We start from the raw sequence: 23,987 nt of genomic DNA on the forward strand, positions 1-23,987 counted from the left end.
TTATCCCATTTCTCCTTTTGGATTTGTTATGATTGCTTTTCCCAGAAAGTCTCGTCCTGCTGCGACCTCACTCTGACTTACTTTAGTCACCTCGGGCCCCGCCTGGCTCTTCTCAGATAGTGTCGGCGGTATCTTGACATTTGCGACACCTTTGCCGCTGTTACATTGATACCGAGACCCTTCGATCTGGCTGAAATGGCTTTGCCGTCCACAGATTCTTCCCATGATTCCCCTGGACACCGCTGGCGACAGCATCAGCATGACCACGGGCTCCAGGAAAACATTACAGGAGCTCGTCAGCATTGCGTACGTCCTCCACTCGACGTTTTCCTTCAACACAAACCCCACGATGTGCGAGGCGTTGTAGGGTGCATAGCACACCACAAACACGGCCAGGGTGGAGAGCGCCACAGCCAGGACTCTTCTCTTTCCCATAGGACGCAAATTTGAGTGCCATACCAGGGTAACGCAGCGCAGTGTGCAAAAAGACGTCACAATAAGAGGCAGAAGAAACAAGACGATGGCCATCTCTAGGCGCAGAGGCAGCAGAACAGCCAGCTGGGAGGCGTTGAAGTGGTCGTAGCAGACTACGGTGTCGCCATTAGTGGACACAAAGTGAGCTCCTCCTTCAGCCACCAGAGCAAAACCGAGGTGGAGGAGCACCAAGGCCCACAAGACAACACTGACGAAGCAGGAGAGTCGGGCACGGCGGTATCTCTTGTAGATGATGGGGAATGCGATGCTGAGGTAGCGCCCCACTGTCACGACGGTGAGGAACAGACAGCTGCCATACAGCGAGGAGAAGAGGAAGAAGCTGTAGACAATGCAGATGGCTGCTGGCAGCCTCCACTCCTGAAGCAAAGTCTCCATAACCTTGATGGGCAGCCAGGCCACAAGCACCAGGTTGGCTACGCACAGGTTGAGGGCGTAGACCACATTGGGCGTGGCGCCGCGCTTGCAGGCCTTGCGCACATACACGAAAAGGACCAGCAGGTTGGCGGGAAGGCCCAGCAGAAAGGTGAAGATGTAGATGGAGAGAGCGATGAAATCCTTGAAAGTCAAGTACATCTCTTCAGTTGAAGATGTGGATGCATGGAAGTCCAGTAAAGAGGTAGCACTGCCGCCAATCTACCATGACAGAGGTGAGTCTTACAAACCCAGGCTGAAAGGAAAGTCTGGATGGAAACAAGCAAACAAACTGCTTATTTGAGGAATAGTTAGGCTCTCGGTTCTCCTCGTGTCCTCTCCATTTCTAAACCGCATGTTTCAGAAGAATTCTCCTTTCGTGGCAGATTTTTCCTTTTCCAAGCTGCTGCAGTGGCAGGTTTGTCCCTCCGTCAGGTTCAGACTCAGCTCTGTGACACAGCCCACATCCCTGACAGCCAAACAAAAAAAAGAAAAAAGGAGGCGGTGGCCACGAAGGTGCTGATGCATGTGGGCACGAAGGAGGCGACATCATGACAGAGGTGCAGATAAGGAGACGCATCCACTCATGCAGAAGTAGGGGGGCATTTAGCAGGCACCAGGCTGCCTTAATTGCCCTCTCAGTGGAGGGCAACACACAGGTAGCATCTGGGCCCTTAAGTGAAATGGTTCAGAATAATTCAGCGTGCCAGGAAGCACATGGTCGTCCGCTTCCAGCCCAGGCTGTTTAAATGAACTGGCTGTAAAGTCATAAATGTGCTGAAGTTGATGGTCGATGTGAGGACGGGATGGGTTGGGCTTTGGCAAACGGTGACTTGTTTGTGGCGTGGAGGCGATTCTCACAGCTTTATGGTGGACATTGAGTTCTTTAGTGTGTGTATGTGTGAAAATGGGTGCGTATGCAAAAAGGCTTTGGCGAGGAAAATGGAGCAGAAAATCACTGTGACCATTTTATTGGAGCAGAAATAACATTTTTCCAAGAAAAGACCCGCGGCAGTTCAAAACATGGCTGCTAGCAGTTCGATTAGTCTATTGATCCGCTGTTTAAATGTGTGTAAAGTTACTCTTCTGATATCTTGAGATGAATGTTTGGAAAATAATGACTACATATTTTTTTAATTTATCAGCTGACGTGAATTGAACACAGCACAGCCTTCAGTCAGCTCTAACGTTTCGTCTTTCAAGGCCGTCAGGAGGTCACAGAGGGTATTTCCAAAATGAGGGTCACTTAATTACTCACAGGTGTCAATCACAAAAGCAAAGTATCAGTTATCTCAAGTATCGCTTTGCTCATGTTCTTATCTCCTACATTCAGAATTTAATGTATTTGCCAAAGTAGGAAGCCAGAACCAAACCCTTGAAACTAAAATAACCCTGAAAACAACCCAATGAGAGCCATGAGAGTGAACCAAAACACCAAATGTACAAACCAGACGGCTGAATAAAAAGTTAAACTCACTGTAAGGCTCTGTAAAGTTGAGGTGAGCTGCAGATTCAGCTGATAATTCGTCATCACTTCGACCCGTTCCTCATCGTCACATTGTCAAATCAAGTCTTTCTCTAGAGTGTCTCCACCTTTAAGGCAGGGGTGATTTCCCAGTCACACAATCTCAGCCTTGTAGCTCTCACTGTATTGTCCTTATGCGCCACAAATGGGTTTATTTTGATGGTCCATAATTTCGGCTTCAGCACTCATATTCAAGTTTCCTGGTCATTTCCAAAGAGGTTTCTTTGAAAGAACTAGATGATATGATACTGATAAACTGACCAGACACATTTTTCTGAACAGAAAGTTCATCTGGCTCTAAACCATCAGAGACGAGACAGACCAGACATTTCCTAAAAAGTCTTTCTCTCTCGTCCAAATCCTGCAGCATCTGACACAAACACACCCATCTGAAGACATCACAAGCGAGGCAGGTGAGAGTTGTGGGGGTTTATTATCTGTTTATCGAGTTTAGTGCCTGTTTACCTCAATTTTATCTAAACCGTGTAGACTGTATGAGTCAAAGTTCAGGTCATTATCGCCATCTTCATGCTCCAAACAGCATCAGTTGGTCAAACACCATGGCATGGCCAAACAAGCCATTAAAGCTATAAAAGGTCGATAAAAGCAATGACCTTACCAAACACGTGAGAACTTCCTCTTGTGAACAAAATTCTACAAAAAGATGAATAAATACGTTCAGGTGCCAGAAATGCTGACAAGACTAAAACCAGAGGAAACAAGTACATAACTCATACTGTAGACATATTTAGTACAATTAGGCACAACACAACTAAAAGCAGATTAACCACACACACACAGGGCAGGAGGTGATTTTTTTGCAACAGGAAGACAGTTCTTATTGAAATACACAAAACACAGGACAGCACTGTGCTGTTCAGCACCAATGGAGATGATTAATTATGGATGTCAGTTATAAGCAGAACATTTCAGTGCTTGATGATGGCTGCGGGTTTAAAAACATGAGGCTTAAAACGAATGAATCATCTCATACGTTTGATAACTTCCCCTCATAAACTGGATACGGTCGTCTCACTGAGCCAGCAGCTGCAGGTTGCTCCTCCCACTGGAGTTTGTGAGTGGGACCAGCGGCACCGGAGTCTTATCAGTGCAGGAGGTGGATGAGAGGCGGGCGCGGGTGCTCAGGCTCCGTTGTTCCAGAGACAGAGCTTCCTGTTTCCTGGACAGATCCTGCAGCATGCGCGAGTGATGGAGCCTCATCTTCTGCAGAGAGTGCCTGAGTGAGGGTGAGACGTGAGAAACATGCATTACTTCTGTGGCTTCTTATCAGTACATCCACAGTACAAAGAAAGCATCCCTAAAAGGGTTTTTTCTTCTTTGTTGTAGAGATTCAGATATTTAAGCCCCTTGCTCCCTGATGCATGTTACTGTCCAAATGTGCTTCCCTGTCCTGTATGTGTGTACTTTTTTGCGTAAACACAAATGTGGTACAGTATTAGTTCCACTTGGTGATCATAGGAACATAACTCCAACTCACTGTGCCTCAGAAAGCTTCTGTTCCAGGGCCATGATTGTGGACTCCAGCTGATGGACTTCATTAATGAGGCCGTGCTGCACCTGGAAACAGACAGGAAGGAAAGGAAGCCTCTGAATGTTTTTAAAACATTAAACCAACATTAACCCTCATGACCTACCCTGACCTAACTACTGCTAATATTTATTTAAACCTCGTCTCTGCACAGGTCCATGCCAGGTCTGTTGGTCCTGTTCTCCAGCCTGGTGTGAGCCAGTTTCAGGAAGGCCGTCTTCGCCTGCAGGTCTGCATCCAGCCCGTGGATGTCGCTCTCCATTTCTGCCATTTCATCCTCAGTCTGAAGAGAGTCAGAAACACTTGACTGTAAACAATAATCTCTTGCCCTGTAGGAGAAAGTCTGGATTAAGACCTCTTTGAGTCGCCGTGCGCTGAAGACTAAAACTGTAAGAAAAGGTAAATGTCTGACACTGCAAGATATTAGATATCTTACATTATTAATCTGCCACTCCAGCTCATTGCGGGCCTGCTCTTCATGGTGATTACGCTTACGGAGAGCAAACTCTGTGGCCCTGCGCTGAGTGTCCAACTCATTCTGCAGCTAAGAAATACAGAATAGAAAAAGAATTCATTGCAAACGTGCCATATTTCACACTGCTAAACATAAAGGAAATGAGACGAAGCTTGGTGTGCCAAAGAGGGAAATATGAATCGAACTTATCCTTTAAGATTGTTTGATTTGTTTTCATATTGTGTTTCAGTCAGTCCTGAGCTAAATGACTGTATGAAAGTAGTTTGGTTGTTGTATTGTTGGGATTTGTCATAAAGGACAATACAACGAGGGCAAAAGGGACTTATCTGCACATTATGTACCATATGTTTGCACTACACATGCTATATAGTCAATGCTACAAATACTATACACGCAGGTGAAGTTGCATCATACACACCTGGGCTCTGGTGAGGCTCATGTCCTCCCGCATTTGCTGGGACACCTGCATGGCCTGCTGGGCTTGAGCCACATTATACTGGCTGAACTGGACCCACTCCTGTGGGGTGGAGGAACTATAACAATGACACCATTTGTGCATGTTACTTAACGAGGCATGAATGAACCAGGAAAACTGAAAAAGGAGACATTATTCTAGCGTATTCTGTTTGTAGGATGACACCATCGTTTCTGCTGTTGACCAGAGTTTTAGCGAAATGTTTACCGTGTACCATTTTTCTGTTATTTCATGCCCACCCTCATCCCAAGATTACCCCGATGGTATGCGAGTTGGGTTGATCTTCAGGGAGATCTCGGGTGACTTAATTGTAAGTGAGAGGCAGGACATATCAATGTCCAGGGCGTCCATCTTGTCTTGGAGGTCGGCAGTCAGGTGCTGCCGAGCTTCCTGCAGAAGGCTGGGAGCACGGACAAAGACAGGTGGTCAGAAGAAAACAGAAAACAGTACTTTGGCGATTTTCACACCACGCCAATCGCACCCTTACCACAGTTGCTCAAAGGCCTCGTCTATGTGCTGCTGCAGAACTTGCTGCACTTTTTCAATTAGTGCCACTTCTTTTTTCAGCTGCTCGTCCACGGGGTCAATGACAAGCTCGTACCCGCGCCGTCCGTCCCTCAGTGTCAAGCATTCACTACTGACCTCCAGCGGAACGGCAGTCGCAGCCAGGGCCTGCTCGGTTTGCTCCTTAGACTGTCCCAACACACATAAAGGCAAAGGTCACGCAGATATAAAAGTGCATATGAGTCTCACACTTAAAAAAGGCTTCTGTACTATTATGAACAAAAAAAAATCTCAGTTGTTTCAGAGGTTTTTGGACAAATCACCAGAGTCAGAGCCTCCATTTCTTTATCCACTTTCTGTGCACAGGTTTCTAACGTCTCTTTCCACCGGGCAACATCCCAGGCCCGATCACTCAACCTGCGAGAGGTGTCCCTTTCATCCCAGGTTGTCTACAGAGATAAGTGCAAGAATATAACTAAGAGGACAATGATAAAATGTGGAAGTGTAAAGGAATGTGTGCACGATGGAAGGGGGCATCCTCACAAACCAGAACCCACCTCACAGTTGGTCTTGTCGCGCAGTGACCTCCCTTCCTGCCGGATCACATTAGAAACATCTCGCTCATGTTGTGCTGTGGCGGACAGCTGGTGGTTGTTGCTGTACCACTCCGGCACACTGTGGCGCAGGCCAGGCTTTGCAGGAAGTGCAGACATCCTACTGCTGCAGCAACATGCAAACATCCCGATCACTGTGTTTGCCAAGTACAGCTAAATTGTTTTGGTGACACACTCGCAGAAGCATATTGGTACCCTTGAGTTTCAAAGTAAACACAGGCAGACATGGTACAAGTCCAACAGAGCTACTATAATATGAAGTACTAAGAGGCAGTGAGAGATGATGTAGCAGAATTTACATTAGCTTTCAATATACATTTAACACCCACCTGTTTTCAAATATTATTAACAACCGAGCATCCGAAGTCATGGTGCTACGTTCAAGGAAAGAGAAGCATTTGTCTCTTGACAGTAAAAATCTGAGCACATCATCATTTCCTCTGCGAAGTCTGAATGACCCAGACAACAAGGAAAGCTGATGAATGAGGGCGATGTTCAGAGAGCGGTGAAGGAAATGTTACATTCAATTAAGTGCTATACTTTGAGTATTTCCATTTTGTACTTGTGTGCCACTACAGTTGTTCTAGGGGAAATATTCTATTATTTGGTCCACGATTTGGCGTCTATACAGCGGTCAGTAAGTTAATTTTCAGCTTTCACATAACATGTGATTAACTCAAAAATTCAAACATGCATGTTTCTAGAACTACCCTGCTGTGTATTAAGTATTTAGCACCACCTAGAATATCGCTTGCAAGAGTATAACTGAATACTGTATGACAGTAACTCTGTTTATGTGACTCAAAGATGGGGATAGCATTACCACACATGCACAGTTCATGTATATTTAACTACATATTGATGCGAATGCAGCATTTTAACTTAATGGGCTGTTAGATTTATATTAATATGACAGACATGAGGGAATCCCTTAAACCAGCAAATAACAATGGACATTTTGGAAATAAAATGGATGAACTGGAGAATATTAAGAACAACCAAACATGTTTCACCAGATCACAGCTGGAAACTGACCTCATGAAACGGCCGTCTTGTTTTCACCTTGCCGAAGGGACCATAAAGGCCGTTAAGTCTACGGTTAATTTACCCAAAAATCAAACTTCTCACGCGAGCAACTGCTGCTGTTTACAACGCTGAATCTGAAAAACAGCGACGAGTTTAAATGTCATTTAAAAGTTTGTTTCCGTTGAATTTTACTCACCAGAATTCTAGAACGTTCAGTTAACCGGCGCGTGCACGTCTATCTGGACCTATAGCAACAACTACTCGAGCCGTCTCCAGGCAACGTGACGACACGACGTTCGAGTGTAACTCCTTAATAATTAAAACGCTGAGGCAGCGTTCATGGCGTCTTTGCCACTTCGGACCTTTCTACGACTTCGTCAGCCTTCAGGGAACGTAAAGAAGGTAGAGAGACCTCTTATAATTACAGTTTGCTGGAGTGTCACACGGTATTATACGCAGTTTTTAAAAAGCAAAACTCCCAAAAAGGCATAATAAACACAAAAGTCTCATTTGACCTCCAAGGTGTCTGCTTGCTGCTCAGAGGCAACTTGAAACACACAAAACGCAGGCAACATCGGTGACCAACTCAGGTATAAACACTTCTGTTTTATTGTAGTATCAGAATTAGTCATGCCAGTGGTTGTATTTCCATGCTGTGGTGACTTTCAGTGTAGACAAAAGCCGGTTAGTTAGAACTATCGTCATCCAAACTCCCCTCAGCACATTCCTGACCAGGGTTGTTTTATGGTCGTCTGTCAGCAGCGATGGTTCCCAAAGTTTTAAAGAATTAAATACTGAAAAAAAAAAAGAAAAGAAAAAAAAAGCCACCTCAGGTGTCCACTAAAATGCAGCAGGACGAGTGGGCCGAACAGAGGCCGGTCTCAAACAAAGACCTCTCATGACTGAACCTCCAGTGCATTACACCAGTGACCTATTGAGCAGATATACAAACAAACCATATTTTAATGCCCGGTAAAAATGACTCACACGCTGAAAATCATCTCCATACTCTTATTTATCTGTACATTGCACCTAATGGGGACGTGACAGAGATCTAAGCTCTACATGTAAAGACTTCATTGAGTCTGGGAACCACTTGCCAGTGCACTATCCCATTTACCTGAGCTATGTTAACACCTAGATTCTCCAACAGGCTTCTATTAAGGCCTTGCACTAAAAATAAAACCTCCATGACTGTGCTATTGAAGCTGCTTTGTCAGAAAAAGTATTATAGTATTTGCGTTTACTGACATTGGACTGTGTTTATTAAGTTTGTGAGCTCTGCCTGGTGGTTGGAGTGTCAGTGTTAAGAGGCAGAAATTAAAAAGTTACCTCAACCTGCACACACACATACACACATACACACACACATACACACACACATACACACATGATCCACTAACAGTAAAACTATCCTCAGTAACAGCGATGAGCATCATCAGAGTATCTGATTTGCCCATTATTTGTTGCTGGATCAGGATCAGCTTTTCTTTTCCTTTCTGTGTACACATTTGTTAAAGACTAATAAATTAAAAGTAAATGGGAGCTATCATTTATGTCACATTTAGTTTCAAACACAGCAAATGTCAACAAAAAAAAAGGAACAAGCAGGCGTTTACGGTACAATAAAGAGGTGAAATCATTAAAAGTAAATTTTCTGCGGCAGGTTCATAATTTAAAATAAAAAGAAAGTTTGGTGCAAGCGTGGTGGTGCTGTGCAGAGGTCGTTTTCCTTGAAGCAGAGGCAAGAGGTTCAGTTAGCCACACAATTAACGGATTTCAGAGCGTTCAACCTTTGAACAGCTGGAGGCGGAGGAGGCATTTTCACTTTGCAGTCCTTCAGTGTTCTTCTCGAGCCCTGCATGTGTTTTGTGGTCCAATTTCAGATGGAAATTGTCTCTCATTGTTATTCCTTTCCTGGTATTGTTCAGGTGGGTGGGAGGATGCGACATTGTGTTTGTGATGTTACATGTGTCCAGTCCACAATCACTGTGGTGTTGCATCTCCGTTGACTTCTACACCATGCTGCTGTAGCTGTGCTCGAAGCAGTGCATTATCATTCTTCAGTTCTTCAATCTAGAAAAATAAAAACGTAACGTGACTCACAAAAAATGAATAAGAAACAAGCAATACAGTGAGCTCAGTTTCACCAACTTTCATCTCTGGAAGGTACAACAGTAGTTTAAGTCACTGTGTGTCTATGCGACTCAGACAGATACACAGCGGCCACTGTGGCCAAAAGGGGTAATTACAGTATACGAGCACATTGTATTTACTTATATTTCCCAAGATTCTTCAAGTTCTACAATGTTCATGTCTTATGAGATAGAAGGTAGCAATGGGAAAGATTTCTACATTCACGAGTGTGAGTAATGACTCAAGACAGATTACAAATACGACTTCCAGAAAAAAAGTCTCCTAAATGTAATTACAACCCTAATACCAAATGAATTGGGGAAGGAACAAACTGTGTTTATAGACAACAGTATTCCTTGTGCTGTTTTCAATGAAGTGTATGTTTAAAAGGACTAGCACGTCACCACATTCTGAGTCTGAGTGCACTTGAGGAATGATGTGGGAGGTTAACCTGTTGTCTAAGTAGCTCGTTGTCCATCTCGACTCGCTCCACCTCTTTGTAGCTCTCTTGCAGTCGCTGGTTGCTCTGACGCAGCTCTCGGATGTAGTCGCAGGCTTTGGACAGGATGCCTCCTTTACTCTGAGAAATGAAGCACGATGAGATGTTGAAAAACTTGTTAATAAGTGTCACTCACATAAATCTTTACTGAACCATTTCAGAGCAGTATCAGATTAATAAAGTGAAGCGCTGCCACAGAGCCTCACTTGAACTGAGGCTGACAGTCCTTAGCTGTGGTGTTTCAGTCTGACTTTCAGCATCAGTTATGCAAGCACACATTAGGTGGAAGGACGGCGTGTAGATGAAAGAGGCCTGATTCAAGTATGGAAGTGGTGGTTATGAGTCCGGATGAAACCCTGCTTCAACATGCAAACGAGCAATGTGATGACATGGAGGACAGAAAGCTCCTGTGACCTCATAAAACCTGATCTTTACCAGCAGATTTAACTGAATCATAAAGATGTGTGTTATCACAGAGATCTGACGCTACTGTACACGTTTTGAAAAATATAAGCATCTTTAGAGGATATGATCTCTGCACGGCACTCACCGCTCCAGTTCTGCTGTCTACGCTGCAGTCGGGGATGATTTTTGAAAGTGTGACGATCCAGTTGTTGATCTTGTCTCTTCTTCTTCTCTCCACTGCAAAAAAGAAATCGGTCATATATTCAGTTTTTTTTTTAAACAAGAAATATCTTCTAATCTGAAAACTTTGAGGTGCCTTATATACACATCAACTACAACCAGCGATGACAAACCTTCATTATGCTGCGCTCTTCGCCTCTCATCTCTGGGCGCCCGTGTACCCTCCACCTTCCTGTAAAGACACAGCAAAACAAATATTACAATGAAATCATGAATAAAATATCAGTCTTTCAATATTAACCACATCTGTGACACCTGAACTAGAACACGACTAACAAAATATATTTATCTATTCATTCTGGCTGGTTGATGAGGAGTTCCCACATGCACCGTTAGTCTTTATTAGCCTTGACTGCCTCGTCTGTTGAGGAGGTGCAGGCACAGCTGAACCTTCAGGTCCTCTGAAGGGTTTGTGGGATCCAGCCACTGAATCCAGATGTTTAATTCATTAGCCTTATTTATGCTAACAGGACTCAGGTTTAGTTAACAGCTTTCAGCTAGCAATATCTTCCTTCAGTCAACTTTTAATTCACCATACAACGAAGCTAATGATTGATCAGCGATCCACCAAACGTCTGTCTCTACAACACATGATGGGGCAGGGTGGGGGCGTATGTGAAAGTTCTTCTCACCAGTTTGTACTGCCATGCTGCAACATCTCGCTTTCACCAAGGTCTCTGGGGATGGCAGGTAAGTAGGACAGAGTGTGGTTTTCAGATGTTGGATGTTTTATATGATGGATTTTCGTTTTCTATCTTCATTTGTACACACAATTACAAAAGTGATCATTCCAAAAAGGGAAGGAAGAGATAAAGGACACCGATCCACTGTGAAGTTACAGGGAAAGGGGTGAGAGAATGTGGGGGTGAGAAGTCGGCCAAACACGTGGGGGGAGAGTTATGGTGATTTGGTATCTGCGGGGATGAACGTGTGGGAGCGGTTTGTTACACTCACGCAGTGTAGGTGTGTGTGCGGGGCGCGATGGTACGAGGGGCCGTCGTCTGCAGCACTTCGGGGGGGCTCATCATCACGTAAAACTGGCCTGGAATAGACGAACGAAGAAAAGCAAAGTTATCTTCAAATAGTTGTTTTATTTTCACTGACCAGGAATGTGATCAGGGTCAAAAGACGACAGGTGGCGCTTCTCCCTCCAGGTGATTTAGCAGCGAAGGCGAAGTCGATTTCTCACCTCCCGCTTGTGTGATCGTTGGGTCGGTGGTGGCCTGCACCGACACGGCCGTGGCCGTTCCATCGCTGACGGTGGCGGCAGGGAAATAAGCGAAACGTGTCTCTCCCCCCACCGTCTCGCCGCCAGGACTGCCCCCGTTGCTGAAAGGGTTCTGGATAACAGCCTGGAGGGGGTAGAGTCAGTCAGACCACAATGACGTGGACAGAAACACGTCCTTACACCTGCTTTAGTCTCACAGTGTGTTTACTCACCTGTGCCACGGCCTGCGGGGCTCCGGCGAACGCTGCAGTGGAGACGACGCTGACGGCTCCGGCCCCGTCAGCTGTGGCTTCTAACTGATCGTCTGTCACCTGAACCACACGATAGGTCACCTGGGGACGGAGCAGAGAGCGAGAGTTTCACAAAAGATCACGCTGGGGTTTGTTTTGAAGATGTTTGACAATGAATGCTCACCTGTCCTCCGCTGTTCTCTGTGCGGAACTGGTACTGAACATTGTGGTCGGCGAACGCAGCCTGCGGGACACCGGTGATGGTCACAGCAGTCTGCTCTTCCGACCCCACCGCCTCTCCTGCAACACAGAGGTCAACATGTGTCAAACCTGCGATGCTGCACCATAAAACCAGATGGGAGTGGATGCATTTCTGCACCAGAAACTAAACGTTCTTAAAACAAAACCTAAATCTGCATCACAGCTTTTACATTCGCATCACTTGTCAGGATTACAAGAAATGAGTCTCCCACCTTCCTGTAACTGCACCACCTCTTCTGTTTCCTGTTTGTCGTGACTGAAAACAAAAAGTGAACACCAATGAGTCAATTTCAAGTTAAATCAAACATACAAATTCCTCAGAAATAAGGTCATTAGATGTACATGTGAAGCGAGCTCTGACAACCAGCTGTGGGTGCAGGGCGCCCCCAGGTGAGGGGACGATGGATAAGACATAAATACAGTGATAAATATTTGACGTGAGGCTTGACAGGAATCATGTTTCCTGCAACTTCCAGGAGGAAAATTACAAATGCATGGGAATTTACAGTCCAGTTAGTGTTTTGATTGGCTGCACAAGGCGAGACAAACTTCACAAATAACTATAATCCTCAACAACGCCCCTCCAAATTTGATTTAAGCATTTTAATCCTAAAAGTGTTGCATCAGGCAGAGAAACAGCGGAGTGAAGTCAGATGTTGCAATTAAAACTGGTCACAAATTGCTGCTGTGCATTCCTCTTTCTCGCCATGTAAATAAAACAGTAATCGTGATGTTACATTTGTGAAAAAGGCGCTCAAATTCTGCTGAAAACGTCTTTACGGGTGCCCAAACGCATCACCGCCGCATGCCGCACAGCCCCTGCTTCATCCAGGGGCTAAAAACGAAACAATACACACATATTAAAAGTATCTGGAGCACGCAGGTTATTAACGGAGCAATGCGCTGCAAGGAGAAGAAGGTTTTAGGCCGTGGTGGGAGCCATGGCTGAGCAGGAAGCGGCCAGCAGCCTCTCACCTCGCCGAGCTGTCCAGACTCTGCTCCAGCATATCCATGAAGCTTTTGCGGGTGTAAAACGCCGATATTCAACGACACTGATTTACGGAGATGGAAGCGCTGATCACGGGGACAAACACACGGGTCATGTGAGGAAGACAGTCCAGGACACGTGAGGCACCGACCGGGCAAGGAGCTAAAATGGAGGCCGCAGCCGAGCAGGAGCCGTCTGCGTCTGTGCGGAAACCAGAAAAAATGAAAGCGTCTCCGGGTGTTTGCGCGGCCTCGCGGCGGCGGTGGAGCTCCAGTACGGGGGTTTAGATCGTTAAACTATTTTAGATTCGCTCCTGGATTCACGGATGGGCGATTATTTCCTTTTTAATGTCGCTGGGAGTGTTTTTGTCCTTGGTTTCCTTGTTGTTGCTCCGCTGCGCACAGCTGCTGTTTATCCGCGCAAAGCTGCGGGCTGCAACATGCGCTCAATAAGATACGGAGTGGACTCGTTTGCACTCTTTGTTACGCGGTGAAATTAGTGTTTTTATTCGTCTTAACTGTCGCTTTGACAGCGTAAGAGATCAGATTTTGTCACCTAGTATTCACGTGACTCCTCGGGTGCGAAGAGTTTGTTGGCCAGAAGCTGATTTTCGCTCTGTTCTCGCGTTATTTTTGCCTTAAATCTCACATATGGATGAATTGTTTATTTGGAGATTCTGAGACAGGTGGATATATGTTTTCCAGGCATTCACATTCGGCTGTACAGTATTTATCTGACACAAAACTGACAATCAGCTCCCCAGCGGCGCTTTTTTCAGGTCCCCTGCCCAGGTGACCACAGAGATCCAATACGGGTTTTCCCTCAAACCACATGACAAAAACTGCCGTGTGGTGCCATAAACCTGCTCTCAGCGCTCACACGTTTCTCATAAATCAGCTTTATGTCACGTTTAGCTGCTAAGTACCAATTTTCTCTTCAAAAGGAGACGACAGATCGAGTTGGAGAGCAGAGAGGAGGAGATCATGTCGTCTTTCTTCTTTCTGTCTATCGCTCCATCAAACCCGGCGATGGCGCGTCTGTCAGAGCGCGTGATGTCCTCAGCAGAGACAAACCACCAAAGCACGACTCACATCAAAACGTCTGCCCTTCAAATGTTTCATCAAAACCGTAGATTCATCGTGTTTTTTATCTAACATCCGTGTTCTCTTTTATGACAAGATATAACTTAATTGATCCCACGCCGATGAAATCAGGGTGTTACAGACAGCAAGCAATGACAGCGAGAGTAAAAACGAGACGAGGAAAGAACAATAAAGGCTATAAAAAGGGATGGAAATATAAAAATCAACTATATATATGAACATTACAGTCAAAAGGAATATAAATAATATTGCTAATGGAAAACTTTGAACTGCATGTGGTTTGATGTGGATAATAAAACAATGTTTTGTACTATTGCACACTACTTGTGTTTATTTCCTTATTCCTTTATTACATTGAATTGGCTGCAGTGACCTGCAGAGTCACACTGCTGAGCTGCTGAAATGCACTCAAAAAGCTTTGCAATGATTAATTAATCAATCACTGTCCAGAAGAGTTTGGGAGACGCACAAAGCGATTTGCCCAGCAGAAAACAACAGGAAGCAGTCGTTTACACACAGAGACTTCATGCAGCTTCACGGCCCTCAGAGCTTCATATGAAACAGAGTGAAGCAGTAAACAAGAACCTAATAGACTGCAGACATCAGTGCACCTTAAACACATCCAGATATGATGGTTTCCAACCTGTGGGTCAGGATCCCTCAAGGGGTCACAAGATAAGATGATTAAAGGGCAAAGACAGAACATGTGAATTTAATGTTACTGATATCTGACTGTTCTCTGTCTTCTCCCTTTAACCTCCTCTGGTCTATGAAAAGCTTCGTATAGAACAACATATGCTGCAGTGGTGCCCTTCTGGGTGTGTAATCACAGTGTCGCAGGTTTGAGTCCAGACCTCATTTCCTGTATGTTTCCTCAGAATAAAGAAAAACTAATCAATCAGTCATGTCCACACTGAGCACAAACCCTGTGACAAGGGCTCACAAGCACATACTGGCCTCATTTTAAGGGGCTGCAACCGAGTTTGGGAACCTCTGAGACACACACTCAAAAACAAACGTCCAGCAGGACCCAACATATCCAGTAATTGTAATAATTAAATGTGTTGTTGACTGTCAATAAGAAGGTATTGATTGACTGATATCAGTCAGTCAGTTGTAAAAGCTTTAAAAGTCCCTGTAAGCATGTGTGCAAAAGAAAACTGAACTGTTGGACAAGCTGATGGAAATGTGGAGTAAATACATTTTTGAAACTTAACTGATGTTTTAAAACCCTTAAACATGCAGTGTCCCTCTTTTATTTCGCATTTCTTTGCTCGCCTGCAGACCACTTTGATTTAAATTGACTAAAAATCAATAACAGGTTGTAAAAGAAAACCAGTGATACATAACCGGGGTCTGCTGGAGCATGGGGAAGATTTTTTTCTTGGCTGTCCTACTAACAACCCAGATTCCCAAAAAAGTTGGGATGCTCTGAAACATAAATAAATACAGAATTCAATCATTTCCAAATGGTTTCCAAGTGTTCCTGAGCCCATGTACTAATATCCTTCATCCAATCATGTGTTCACAACGTGGTGAACCTTTGCCCATCCTCGCTTGTGAACGACTGAGCCTTTCCAGGATCCCCCTTTCATACCTAATCATGATACTATCACCTGTTACCAATGAGCCTGTTTACCTGTGGAATGTTCCAAACAGGTGTTTTTGGATCATCCCACAACTTTCCCAGTCTGTAGTTGCTCCTGTCCCAACGTGTTTGAAACGTGTTGCTGCATCAGATTCAGAATAATCTACAAAAACCAATGAAGTTGATGAGGTAAAACATTACATATGTTGTATTTGTACTGTTTTCAATGGAGTTTATGTCAGAGAGGATTAGCAAATGATCACATTTAACCAACTTTTTTGCGTTGAATAAGGCAGCTGAGCATCATGGGGTGGTTAATCAAAGCTGACAGAAGTGTGAATGAAACGCATTCCTGAAACTAAAGCACCCTTTTAGACTTTTCTCATTGACAACTTAAAAAGTCAAGAGTCAGTAGCCCGAGCATAAGACGAGGCTTAAAGCTCTGGAAACTCCAGTTCTGTGTTTAGGGGTTAAAACAATCTGAAACCTCTTATATAACTTGTTCGTTTTAACTTCATGGAGAAGTATCAGAAGTGTGGTTTGAGTCAAACAAACTCAACTCTCGGGCAATAGATCTGCTTAAAATTATCCCTTGTATGTATCACATGGCATTGTGAGTTTCTCTGAGTGGAGAGTGACTCATTCATTCAGACTGCACACCCTTCACAGAGGGAGAGAGACAGAGAGAAAGAGAGAGAGAGAGAGAGAGAGAGAGAGACGAACAACCACCTACCAAGTGCCAAACTTGAGGCCAACCTCTATCCTCTCCTCCCATCTCATTCTTTCCTATATGGGCACTCTCAGATGGATTTGCAGACAGCGCAGTTACAGACTGAACAGTGCTGGAGAACTAAGAGGGACACTCCGACCTCAAGGTAACAAAGAAAATTAACAGAGAAGTCTTCAAATATCGTCGGAGCAGCGTTTTTCTCCTCGTCCGACCAGCTTTGAAACGGTAAATCTTCCCATTGCAGTTGGCATCTTTTGTGCTGGGACATTTCTTTGATTTTCGGGTGGAGTCCATAACCCCTCCCATGTCTTTTGATTAATTATACTTTGTCTTTTGTGTGTTTTATGTCTTTGTGCTTAAAAGAGTTGGAAAACTCTGCGGAATTATGTTTAATTTCCATTCTAAACATGCATTTATGACTTTTTTTTAGAGACACGGAAGTTCACAGATCCACTCTTTTCCTTAAAAGAAAAATCTAATTTCATGGATAAATTAGCTGCCATTTGAACTGGACTTGTTCCAATAATAACAAAGTTAAATGTAGATTTGTAGAAAGACAACTTCCTCCATCCTTTAAAGTTTACATTACAGTACAATGGCAGTCTTTGTATACGTGCATCAGAATTAAAAAATCCTGTCCAGTTATTGTGTATGAAAAACCTTTGGTATAATTAAGTTGATAATCTGTTTTTGGAAAGATTTCAGCATAATGGCGACGCCCAAAAACACTCCCCGAGGTGCACACACACCCCTATCCCCGAACCGCATCACGCGGCTCCAGGAGAAGGAGGACCTGTCCAACCTCAACGACCGGCTGGCCGTCTACATCGACAAGGTGCGCTTTCTGGAGGCGGAGAACTCCGGCCTGCGTCTGCGCATCACAGAGTCAGAGACCGAGGTCAGCCGGGAGCTGACGGGCCTGAAGGCCGCTTATGAGACCGAGCTGGCCGATGCCCGTCAGACTCTGGACTCTGTGGCCAAAGAGCGAGCACGCCTGCAGCTGGAGCTGGGCAAGCTGCGAGAGGACTACAAGGAGCTGAAAGCAAGGTGGGCTGCAGCACATCACTCAGGTCCAAATCTAAATCTGACAGCGTTTTATGTAGTGCCCTCTGTGTGTGCAGGGGTGGAGAAAAAAGGAGGAATTTATTCAAACAGTCAGAAACTACATTGATTAGGATGGGGTGGGGGGTGTGTTTTAAAGGGGTCTCAGCATGTTTGAGGCCCTGAATTCCTTAGAAGCACCGATGTATGTTTGTGAAATCACAGTTAAAGTCAGACTCTATGAAATAATGTTCATAATACTCCTTTTAGGAATGAAAACTGAGTTCATGGGCAACAAAACCCACCTTTATGCAACTTAACACACACACAGCAGTTTTACTGTTGCATCTTCATGTGGTCTGATAGGATCAGCATGGTGGCTAATGTTAGCAAACTAGATAGTTAATGCTGTGTTACTGGCATTGCTGAGTCCCGCCTTTATGACTCTTCTCTGCTTGTTCTATTGTTACACAACTTTATAGCCTATACTATTATCCCTTAATGATCACTTGTGGTCACAGTGGCTGCTGTTCAGCTACAGTAACAACAGAGTCTAGTCAGAATTACCAAACCCTCTGGGAGAATAACGCATAACGCAGCAAAAACTGTTGCTTCCTCTGCAGGACTCTGAAGGTTTTTGTGTCAAAAATAAAACAAATCAGCCTGGTATGCCCTTTAGGAGAAATGAAAAGACTCTACTGATCCCAGCATTTTGTCTGATGATCATGGGAAGAAACAGCTGGCCTGCAGACTTCTGAAATCCCCCTTTTCACTCACATCTTTCTCACTTAAATGCATCCACTGGTCCATTAAAGCATGAGTGCCGGGACTTTGTGATTGTAGTGTTAATATGTAAAACCTTCCTGCACGTGTATCCACAGCAGCAAAACACACACTCACTCATTAGCTCTTCGTAGCTGATGCTTGTGTAACTTACACCGTGGCCCTGCTGCCGGGGGCCACTCCCTAGCTTCAGCATACCCTCCTCATTGCTCACTGACGTTGGACAGCTACGCCGACTCCTTCCCATGCTGCCACATCCAGAGCCTGATGACTAACTCTTTCCCCAGCTTCTCCTCCTTCACCAAAGTAACCATTATGCACACAATACGTGGCAGTGTTTAGAGCGCTCCACTCTTGCCTCCGTAATTTTTCCATAAATATTGAGGCGAAGGCAGCCGTGTGTTTGGCAAAGCCAAGCCGTTGCCATGGCAGTGTCTCAGCTAAACACCAACGGCTGTGGTTTGTGGCTACCAGATACACGGGACTGGACGCAGATCATTGTGGCCTGTGAGTCATATGCACCGAGGTCTTTTCCCTGCTTATATTTCATCCAGGCTACATCCTTATTCAAAAATAGCTCATACTTGTTTCATTAGACTGTGTGGAGGAAACTGTAGTAATTCAGTTTCCACTTGGTTCTCGAGTTACAAAGCAAATGTGGACGTCTGTCCCTCCTCTGTTCGCTGGAATGTCCCCCATCAGTGCTGAAAACCTTACATCTGACATTCTTTTTGTCTTTACAGGAACACCAAAAAGGAGTCGGACTTGGCTGGAGCGCTGCAGAGGCTCAAAGACCTGGAGGCTCTGCTGAACTCCAAGGATGCGTCCTTGACTACGGCTCTGGGAGAGAAGCGTAACCTCGAAGTGGAAAACAGGGACCTGAAGGCGCAGATTGCCAAGGTAACTCAAAGCCGCACTCAGTTTAAAGCTCAGTGGAAACACATCTGGGGTTCATCTTAATGCAGTTACTCTACGAGCTCTGAGTCTGTCTCTCGTGATCCTCTGTGTTTTCACTGGGTGATGATAAATGTCAGCTTATCAAAGACCCAGTTACCCTATTTGTGCCCTCACTGCTCGCTATTTATGTAGTTTTCCGGGGGGGGGGGTTGAAAGGGCCTCACATGCCCGGGCTTACATAACTTAACTGAGTGAAAATAAAAGATAAAAATTCTTGGATTCAGTGTGTGTGTGAGTAAATGAAGAATCTCTTCGCTGACTCTTTCTGTCATGGCTGCTTGAGCTCAGACATTTCGATTAAAAAGCAGCCTCCACGCTCTCCTGCCCTATGTTCACTGCATGTTTCTGCACTCTGCGGCATCTTTATGTGAATGTTTGTGCATTGCTTTTCACTAATATTTTACTTCCTATTGTGCTTTCTTAGCTGGACACCAGTTTGGGAGATGCCAGGAAGCAGCTGCAGGATGAGATGCTGAGGAGGGTGGATGGAGAGAATCGCATCCAGACCCTCAAAGAGGAGCTGGAGTTTCAGAAAAACCTCCACTCTGAGGTCAGACTCCCGGAGAAAAGCATCTTTCTCCGCTTTGTTTTTTTCCTCTTGTCACGTCAGCGCCTGCCCATCATCTCAACAAACACGTATTTATAGCTGATGATTTGGGGAATTCTCCAACAGGAACTGCGGGAGATAAAGCGGCGCCATGAGTCTCGCATGGTTGAGTTGGACAATGGCCACCAGCAGGACTTTGAAAGCAAGCTGGCGGAGGCGCTGATGGAGATGCGGAACCAGCACGAACTGCAGATCAAAATGTACAAGGATGAGATCGAGAAGGCCTACAATGCCAAGGTAGACCGTCACTTTCATGTTGCTGTAAGGTACAAAAACTGTTTGATGCATCAAACTGTTGGTCGGACAGTTTTCATTTGCAGCAGTTTCTCAACCGCTTAATAATAAAGCAAAAGGAGGTTCTGAATGCAGAGTTGTTTGATAATCATATTCCTTTTCTCCCTTGTTGTTTGCTTCTGTCAGCTGGAAAATGCTCGTCAGTCAGCGGACAGGAGCAGCCACCTGGTTGGAGCCGCACACGAGGAGCTCCAGCAGACACGAATCCGCCTGGAGTCCCTGTCGGCTCAGCTCAGCCAGCTGCAGAAACAGGTGATCTGACATGAGCGGCTCACATTCAGGTCTCTGACGCCAGAGGCTCGTACTCATAACGTGCATCATTGTGAATATGTGCCTTTTAAGATTTATAGCAAAAAGGGGCATTACGTGACATTTTTTCACTTTCTGTGCAAGAGAGAAAACTCACTTAAATGTTTTCTGAATATTCGAAACATAAGATTGGTTTATACATTTAGAGAAATTAAGATTTAACAAAATTCATATCCTCTATGAAATGCAAAAGCTAAAAGATCAGCTGTGTAATGTTTTCACATTTCAATTGGATTTTCCTGTTTGCTTTTCATTTTCTTAGAACAAATAAACACTTTCCACCCTCTTTTGGTTGAGCTTAAATAAACCCACATACAGCATAACAGTCATCATGTGGCCAGCGTGCCACTAAACCCTCACCTTCACCCACAATTATGTCAATATTTACGTTGTAGTTGTACTCTGTGTGGTTAGCACTCAGCCAGCTGTGATCAGCCCCTCTTGTTACACTCCTCTGGTGTTTTAAGACTCTAACTTTGACAATAACGGTGTGGTCCTTCTATCTGATCCAGCTGGCGGCCCGCGAGGCGAAGGTGAGGGACCTGGAGGACGCCCTGTCTCGGGAGCGCGACACCACCCGTCGCCTGCTGGGAGAGAAAGAAAGAGAAATGGCCGAGATGAGGCAGCAAATGCAGCAGCAGCTGGATGAGTACCAGGAGCTCCTGGACATCAAGCTGGCTCTGGATATGGAGATATGTGCTTACAGGAAGCTGCTGGAGGGAGAGGAGCAGAGGTGTGCCGTGCACGGGCTCACAATGAGTTCATTCAACAGCTGCTGGAAACCACGAGCCTCCCACATCTTTTCTTACTCCCAGTGAATAAATGCCATCATGTTTGTCCCTGCAGGCTGCGTCTCTCCCCCAGCCCCCCGCCCACCAAAGTGACAGGAAGTCGCTCCTCTGCTTCAGCCACTCGGTCGATGAACTACAGCAGTCAGAGCTCCTCTGCCAAGAGGCGCCGCCCCAACGACACCGACAGCGAGGCCTCGAGCTTTGCAGGTGGAGCTGTGGCCCGCACTCGCATCACCCAGCAGGCGTCAGCCAGCGGACGGGTCACCGTGGACGAGGTGGACCTGGATGGGAAATATGTCAGACTCAGCAACAAAGCAGATGAGGTAAGAGGGTGAACTAACGTGGCAGGATGATTAAATGTTATCTGAGAAAAGCTGCGATGGAAACAAACTGCTCTTCCTACTGTGTGATTGGTCAACAGGAGCACGCTGAATACAGCTCTCACCTTCATTTGAAGCCACAGACACAAAGTTGACTCATGCAGCCTGATTATTAATTCACCATCTGCTGAGGGAGAATATTACTTTAATGGTTTGACACTATAAAAAATGCTTTTTATCCAACTGTCAGGATCAAAACTTGGGGAACTGGCAGGTGAAGCGGCAGGTGGGATCTGGCATTGCCATCGTCTTCAAGTTCCCGGTGAAATTCACCTTGAAGGCCGGCCAGAGGGTCACGGTAAGCAGCGCCTTTCCTCAGCAGGATCACAACAAGCACAGTGATGAACACAGTTACTGACAGCTCACCCTACTTGTACCTTTGCATGGCTGACAGATCTGGGCCTCTGGTGCTGGTGGAACCCACAGTCCCCCCTCTGACCTGGTCTGGAAGACTCAGCCCTCATGGGGCACTGGAGACATGTTCCAGACCACCCTGATCAGTGCCAACGGAGAGGTATTTTAGATTTACCACTCAAACTTATCTGATAGACACTTCATTTAAACCTAAAGGGCTATTATTATATTGAGATTTATTATAGCCACGGTGTTCATGTAAAGTTCAATGTAAGCTTTAAAGTTCACAAATGGGCAATAAAAAAAATGTGTAAACATTATAATACTTTTTCTTCCAGGAAATGGCAATGAGGAAGGTCACCCGCACACAGCTTGAGGAAGAAGATGATGACATGGTGAGAGAACTTGTATTGATAACATATACAGTATATGTGTGTATGCATAACACAGATGATTTTGATGATAAAGGAGTTAAAGTCCACTGAATTAGACCCACAACACCTGAAGAACCAGTGAATGCTGTTATGACGCACACACAAATCATCTTGTCACATGATCCAATAGAGACTCAACATTGGCTGACATCAACATCATCATTTCATATCAGTATATAACAAAAATAACATCTACAGAGAAACAGCTGCTGTAATGTTTTCTGCTGATCAGCTCATCGTTTAGTGAACAGTTCGGTGTCCCCCGAAGGCACCTCTGATTTAAAGTAAACTAACCTTCTGTAAGTGTTCCACTGTGGGCCCTCAGAGTCATCACCACAGGATTATAACAATCAAACATGAGTGAGCTCTCATGAAATGCTCTAACATTAACACTGACTCTTTGCCTCAGCAGGTGGCTCACAGCACCTGCGGGGACAGCGAGTACAACCTGAGGAGCCGGACGGTGGTCTGCGGCTCCTGCGGACTCCCCTCAGACAAATCCAGCAACTGCTCCGTGACCTCAGCCTCCCGCTCCTTCCGCAGCGGAGGCATCTCCGAGGGTCTACTGCCGCACTCCTACGTGTTCAGCACCAGCACTCCTCGCAAGGTGGGCCCCGCAGCACCTGCGGCTGACGCAGGACTTCCTGTTAAACATGGATTTTGAGTAGATTTGTGTGTAACTAATAGCAACTTCATCCATCTGTCCTCTTAGGCTGGAACCAGAATGGAGAGCTGTCCGATTATGTGAGCGCCTGGAGCATCGCTGAAACACTTCATCTCCTCACGTAGTTTTCAGTTATTAGTCCTTTAGCCACCAGTTGTAGTTATGAAGTTCAGTTCATGTACTTTGGAGTAATTTTCAAGATATTTTAGGCAATAAAACTTTATACTGCTTTTTTATAATGTACATAGGCATGCTAATGAAATATTTTCTTGAATTCATTGTGATTAAAGCAGCCGACTTTGTTTGTATCTGTGACATTAAGGGTTGGAGATGTCTTCCAGGCTTTGACCTAGTAGTAAATTATGAGTCTACCAGCAACTGTAACAGCTTAAAACAACTGTTTGGGCTAATTTATTCTAAAAAGTTGGTGATATCCACAGCTGCTGTTGCTGGAAGATAAAATCATACAAAATAAATCTGATTTGTGTTACACTCTGGAAACATACTGACGCAGCAGGGTTGCAGTAAATCCACTATTGTTCACTTATTTTGAAAAAAAAAAAAAAAAAAAAAAAATTCATCTTGAACAGAACTTGTCTCTGGACTTAAATGAATTGACCCAAACCTTGCTACAGACCCAAAGAATATTGTGTATTTTTTACTGATATCAATAAACATGTTTTCAGAATTCTGCCTCATGTGTCTTGATGTGATAGTACACACACACACACACACACACACACACACACACACACACGTTTTACCTTTGCACAGTAATATTTTAATGGATAAGCAATCCTAATTGATTAATTTATATAATTGATTGAATATAACTATAAATAGTCTTTTGTCCTCTAAAGATCTGAGATGACAGAAAGCAGATATATGTTT

General features: G+C 44.9%; 4 protein-coding genes across 7 annotated transcripts; 1 reads left to right on the forward strand and 3 right to left on the reverse strand.

Moving 5' to 3' along the window:
- LOC143335291 (free fatty acid receptor 3) lies at window positions 1-2,437 on the reverse strand. The gene is made up of 2 exons (XM_076754590.1): window positions 2,384-2,437; window positions 1-1,128 (listed from the first exon to the last, which is right to left on the reverse strand). The coding sequence occupies exons 1-2, from the start codon at window positions 2,435-2,437 to the stop codon at window positions 1-3; spliced, it is 1,182 nt and encodes a 393-aa protein (XP_076610705.1).
- A 1,026-nt stretch (window positions 2,438-3,463) lies between these two features.
- Window positions 3,464-7,449, reverse strand: tekt2 (tektin 2 (testicular)). Its single transcript, XM_076755289.1, has 10 exons — window positions 7,271-7,449; window positions 5,992-6,154; window positions 5,758-5,883; window positions 5,418-5,623; window positions 5,187-5,330; window positions 4,874-4,988; window positions 4,417-4,524; window positions 4,120-4,263; window positions 3,930-4,009; window positions 3,464-3,668 (listed from the first exon to the last, which is right to left on the reverse strand). Exons 2-10 carry the CDS (start codon window positions 6,145-6,147, stop codon window positions 3,464-3,466), a joined length of 1,284 nt encoding a protein of 427 aa, XP_076611404.1. The 5' UTR covers window positions 6,148-6,154; window positions 7,271-7,449.
- Window positions 7,450-7,649: 200 nt separating this feature from the next.
- On the reverse strand, window positions 7,650-13,684 carry usf2 (upstream transcription factor 2, c-fos interacting). Of its 2 annotated transcripts, XM_076754458.1 has the most exons (11): window positions 13,049-13,504; window positions 12,286-12,329; window positions 11,997-12,112; window positions 11,795-11,914; window positions 11,544-11,706; window positions 11,309-11,396; window positions 10,987-11,031; window positions 10,468-10,526; window positions 10,260-10,351; window positions 9,662-9,790; window positions 7,650-9,150 (listed from the first exon to the last, which is right to left on the reverse strand). In XM_076754458.1, exons 1-11 carry the CDS (start codon window positions 13,084-13,086, stop codon window positions 9,061-9,063), a joined length of 984 nt encoding a protein of 327 aa, XP_076610573.1. In that variant the 5' UTR covers window positions 13,087-13,504; the 3' UTR covers window positions 7,650-9,060. The 2 variants fall into 2 exon arrangements, with proteins under 2 accessions (XP_076610573.1, XP_076610575.1); XM_076754460.1 differs by lacking the exon at window positions 10,987-11,031 and having other exon boundaries at window positions 13,049-13,684.
- A 2,902-nt stretch (window positions 13,685-16,586) lies between these two features.
- LOC143335206 (lamin-A-like) lies at window positions 16,587-23,647 on the forward strand. 3 transcript variants are annotated; one of them, XM_076754455.1, is made up of 13 exons: window positions 16,587-16,707; window positions 17,181-17,529; window positions 19,050-19,206; window positions 19,688-19,813; window positions 19,937-20,107; window positions 20,291-20,416; window positions 20,986-21,206; window positions 21,320-21,587; window positions 21,835-21,942; window positions 22,039-22,158; window positions 22,337-22,393; window positions 22,842-23,039; window positions 23,145-23,283. In XM_076754455.1, exons 2-13 carry the CDS (start codon window positions 17,192-17,194, stop codon window positions 23,178-23,180), a joined length of 1,926 nt encoding a protein of 641 aa, XP_076610570.1. In that variant the 5' UTR covers window positions 16,587-16,707; window positions 17,181-17,191; the 3' UTR covers window positions 23,181-23,283. The 3 variants fall into 3 exon arrangements, with proteins under 3 accessions (XP_076610570.1, XP_076610571.1, XP_076610572.1); XM_076754456.1 differs by having other exon boundaries at window positions 22,845-23,039; XM_076754457.1 differs by lacking the exons at window positions 16,587-16,707; window positions 17,181-17,529 and adding an exon at window positions 18,751-18,813 and having other exon boundaries at window positions 22,845-23,039; window positions 23,145-23,647.
- Window positions 23,648-23,987: the final 340 nt, after the last annotated feature.

The sequence above is a fragment of the Chaetodon auriga genome, chromosome 17, assembly GCF_051107435.1.
Source record: "Chaetodon auriga isolate fChaAug3 chromosome 17, fChaAug3.hap1, whole genome shotgun sequence".
Lineage (NCBI taxonomy): Eukaryota > Metazoa > Chordata > Actinopteri > Chaetodontiformes > Chaetodontidae > Chaetodon > Chaetodon auriga.

Bases quoted from the DNA above. Each gene is read 5' to 3' on its own strand.
- LOC143335291 (XM_076754590.1), bottom strand. From the start codon at position 2,437: ATGACGAATTATCAGCTGAATCTGCAGCTCACCTCAACTTTACAGAGC. The intron at 1,129-2,383 runs GTGAGTTTAACT...CTGTCATGGTAG, and splicing joins CAACTTTACAGAGCCTTACA to ATTGGCGGCAGTGCTACCTC.
- tekt2 (XM_076755289.1), bottom strand. From the start codon at position 6,147: ATGTCTGCACTTCCTGCAAAGCCTGGCCTGCGCCACAGTGTGCCGGAG. The intron at 5,331-5,417 runs GTAAGGGTGCGA...CCGTGCTCCCAG, and splicing joins GAGGCCTTTGAGCAACTGTG to CCTTCTGCAGGAAGCTCGGC. The intron at 3,669-3,929 runs GTGAGTTGGAGT...ACCCTCACTCAG, and splicing joins CAGAAGCTTTCTGAGGCACA to GCACTCTCTGCAGAAGATGA.
- usf2 (XM_076754458.1), bottom strand. From the start codon at position 13,086: ATGGATATGCTGGAGCAGAGTCTGGACAGCTCGGCGAG. The intron at 11,707-11,794 runs GTGAGTAAACAC...TACCCCCTCCAG, and splicing joins CCCCGCAGGCCGTGGCACAG to GCTGTTATCCAGAACCCTTT. The intron at 9,791-10,259 runs GTGAGTGCCGTG...TTCATTTCTCAG, and splicing joins TAGACAGCAGAACTGGAGCG to AGTAAAGGAGGCATCCTGTC.
- LOC143335206 (XM_076754455.1), top strand. From the start codon at position 17,192: ATGGCGACGCCCAAAAACACTCCCCGAGGTGCACACACACCCCTATCC. The intron at 21,588-21,834 runs GTAAGAGGGTGA...TCCAACTGTCAG, and splicing joins TCAGCAACAAAGCAGATGAG to GATCAAAACTTGGGGAACTG. The intron at 22,394-22,841 runs GTGAGAGAACTT...TCTTTGCCTCAG, and splicing joins AGGAAGAAGATGATGACATG to CAGGTGGCTCACAGCACCTG.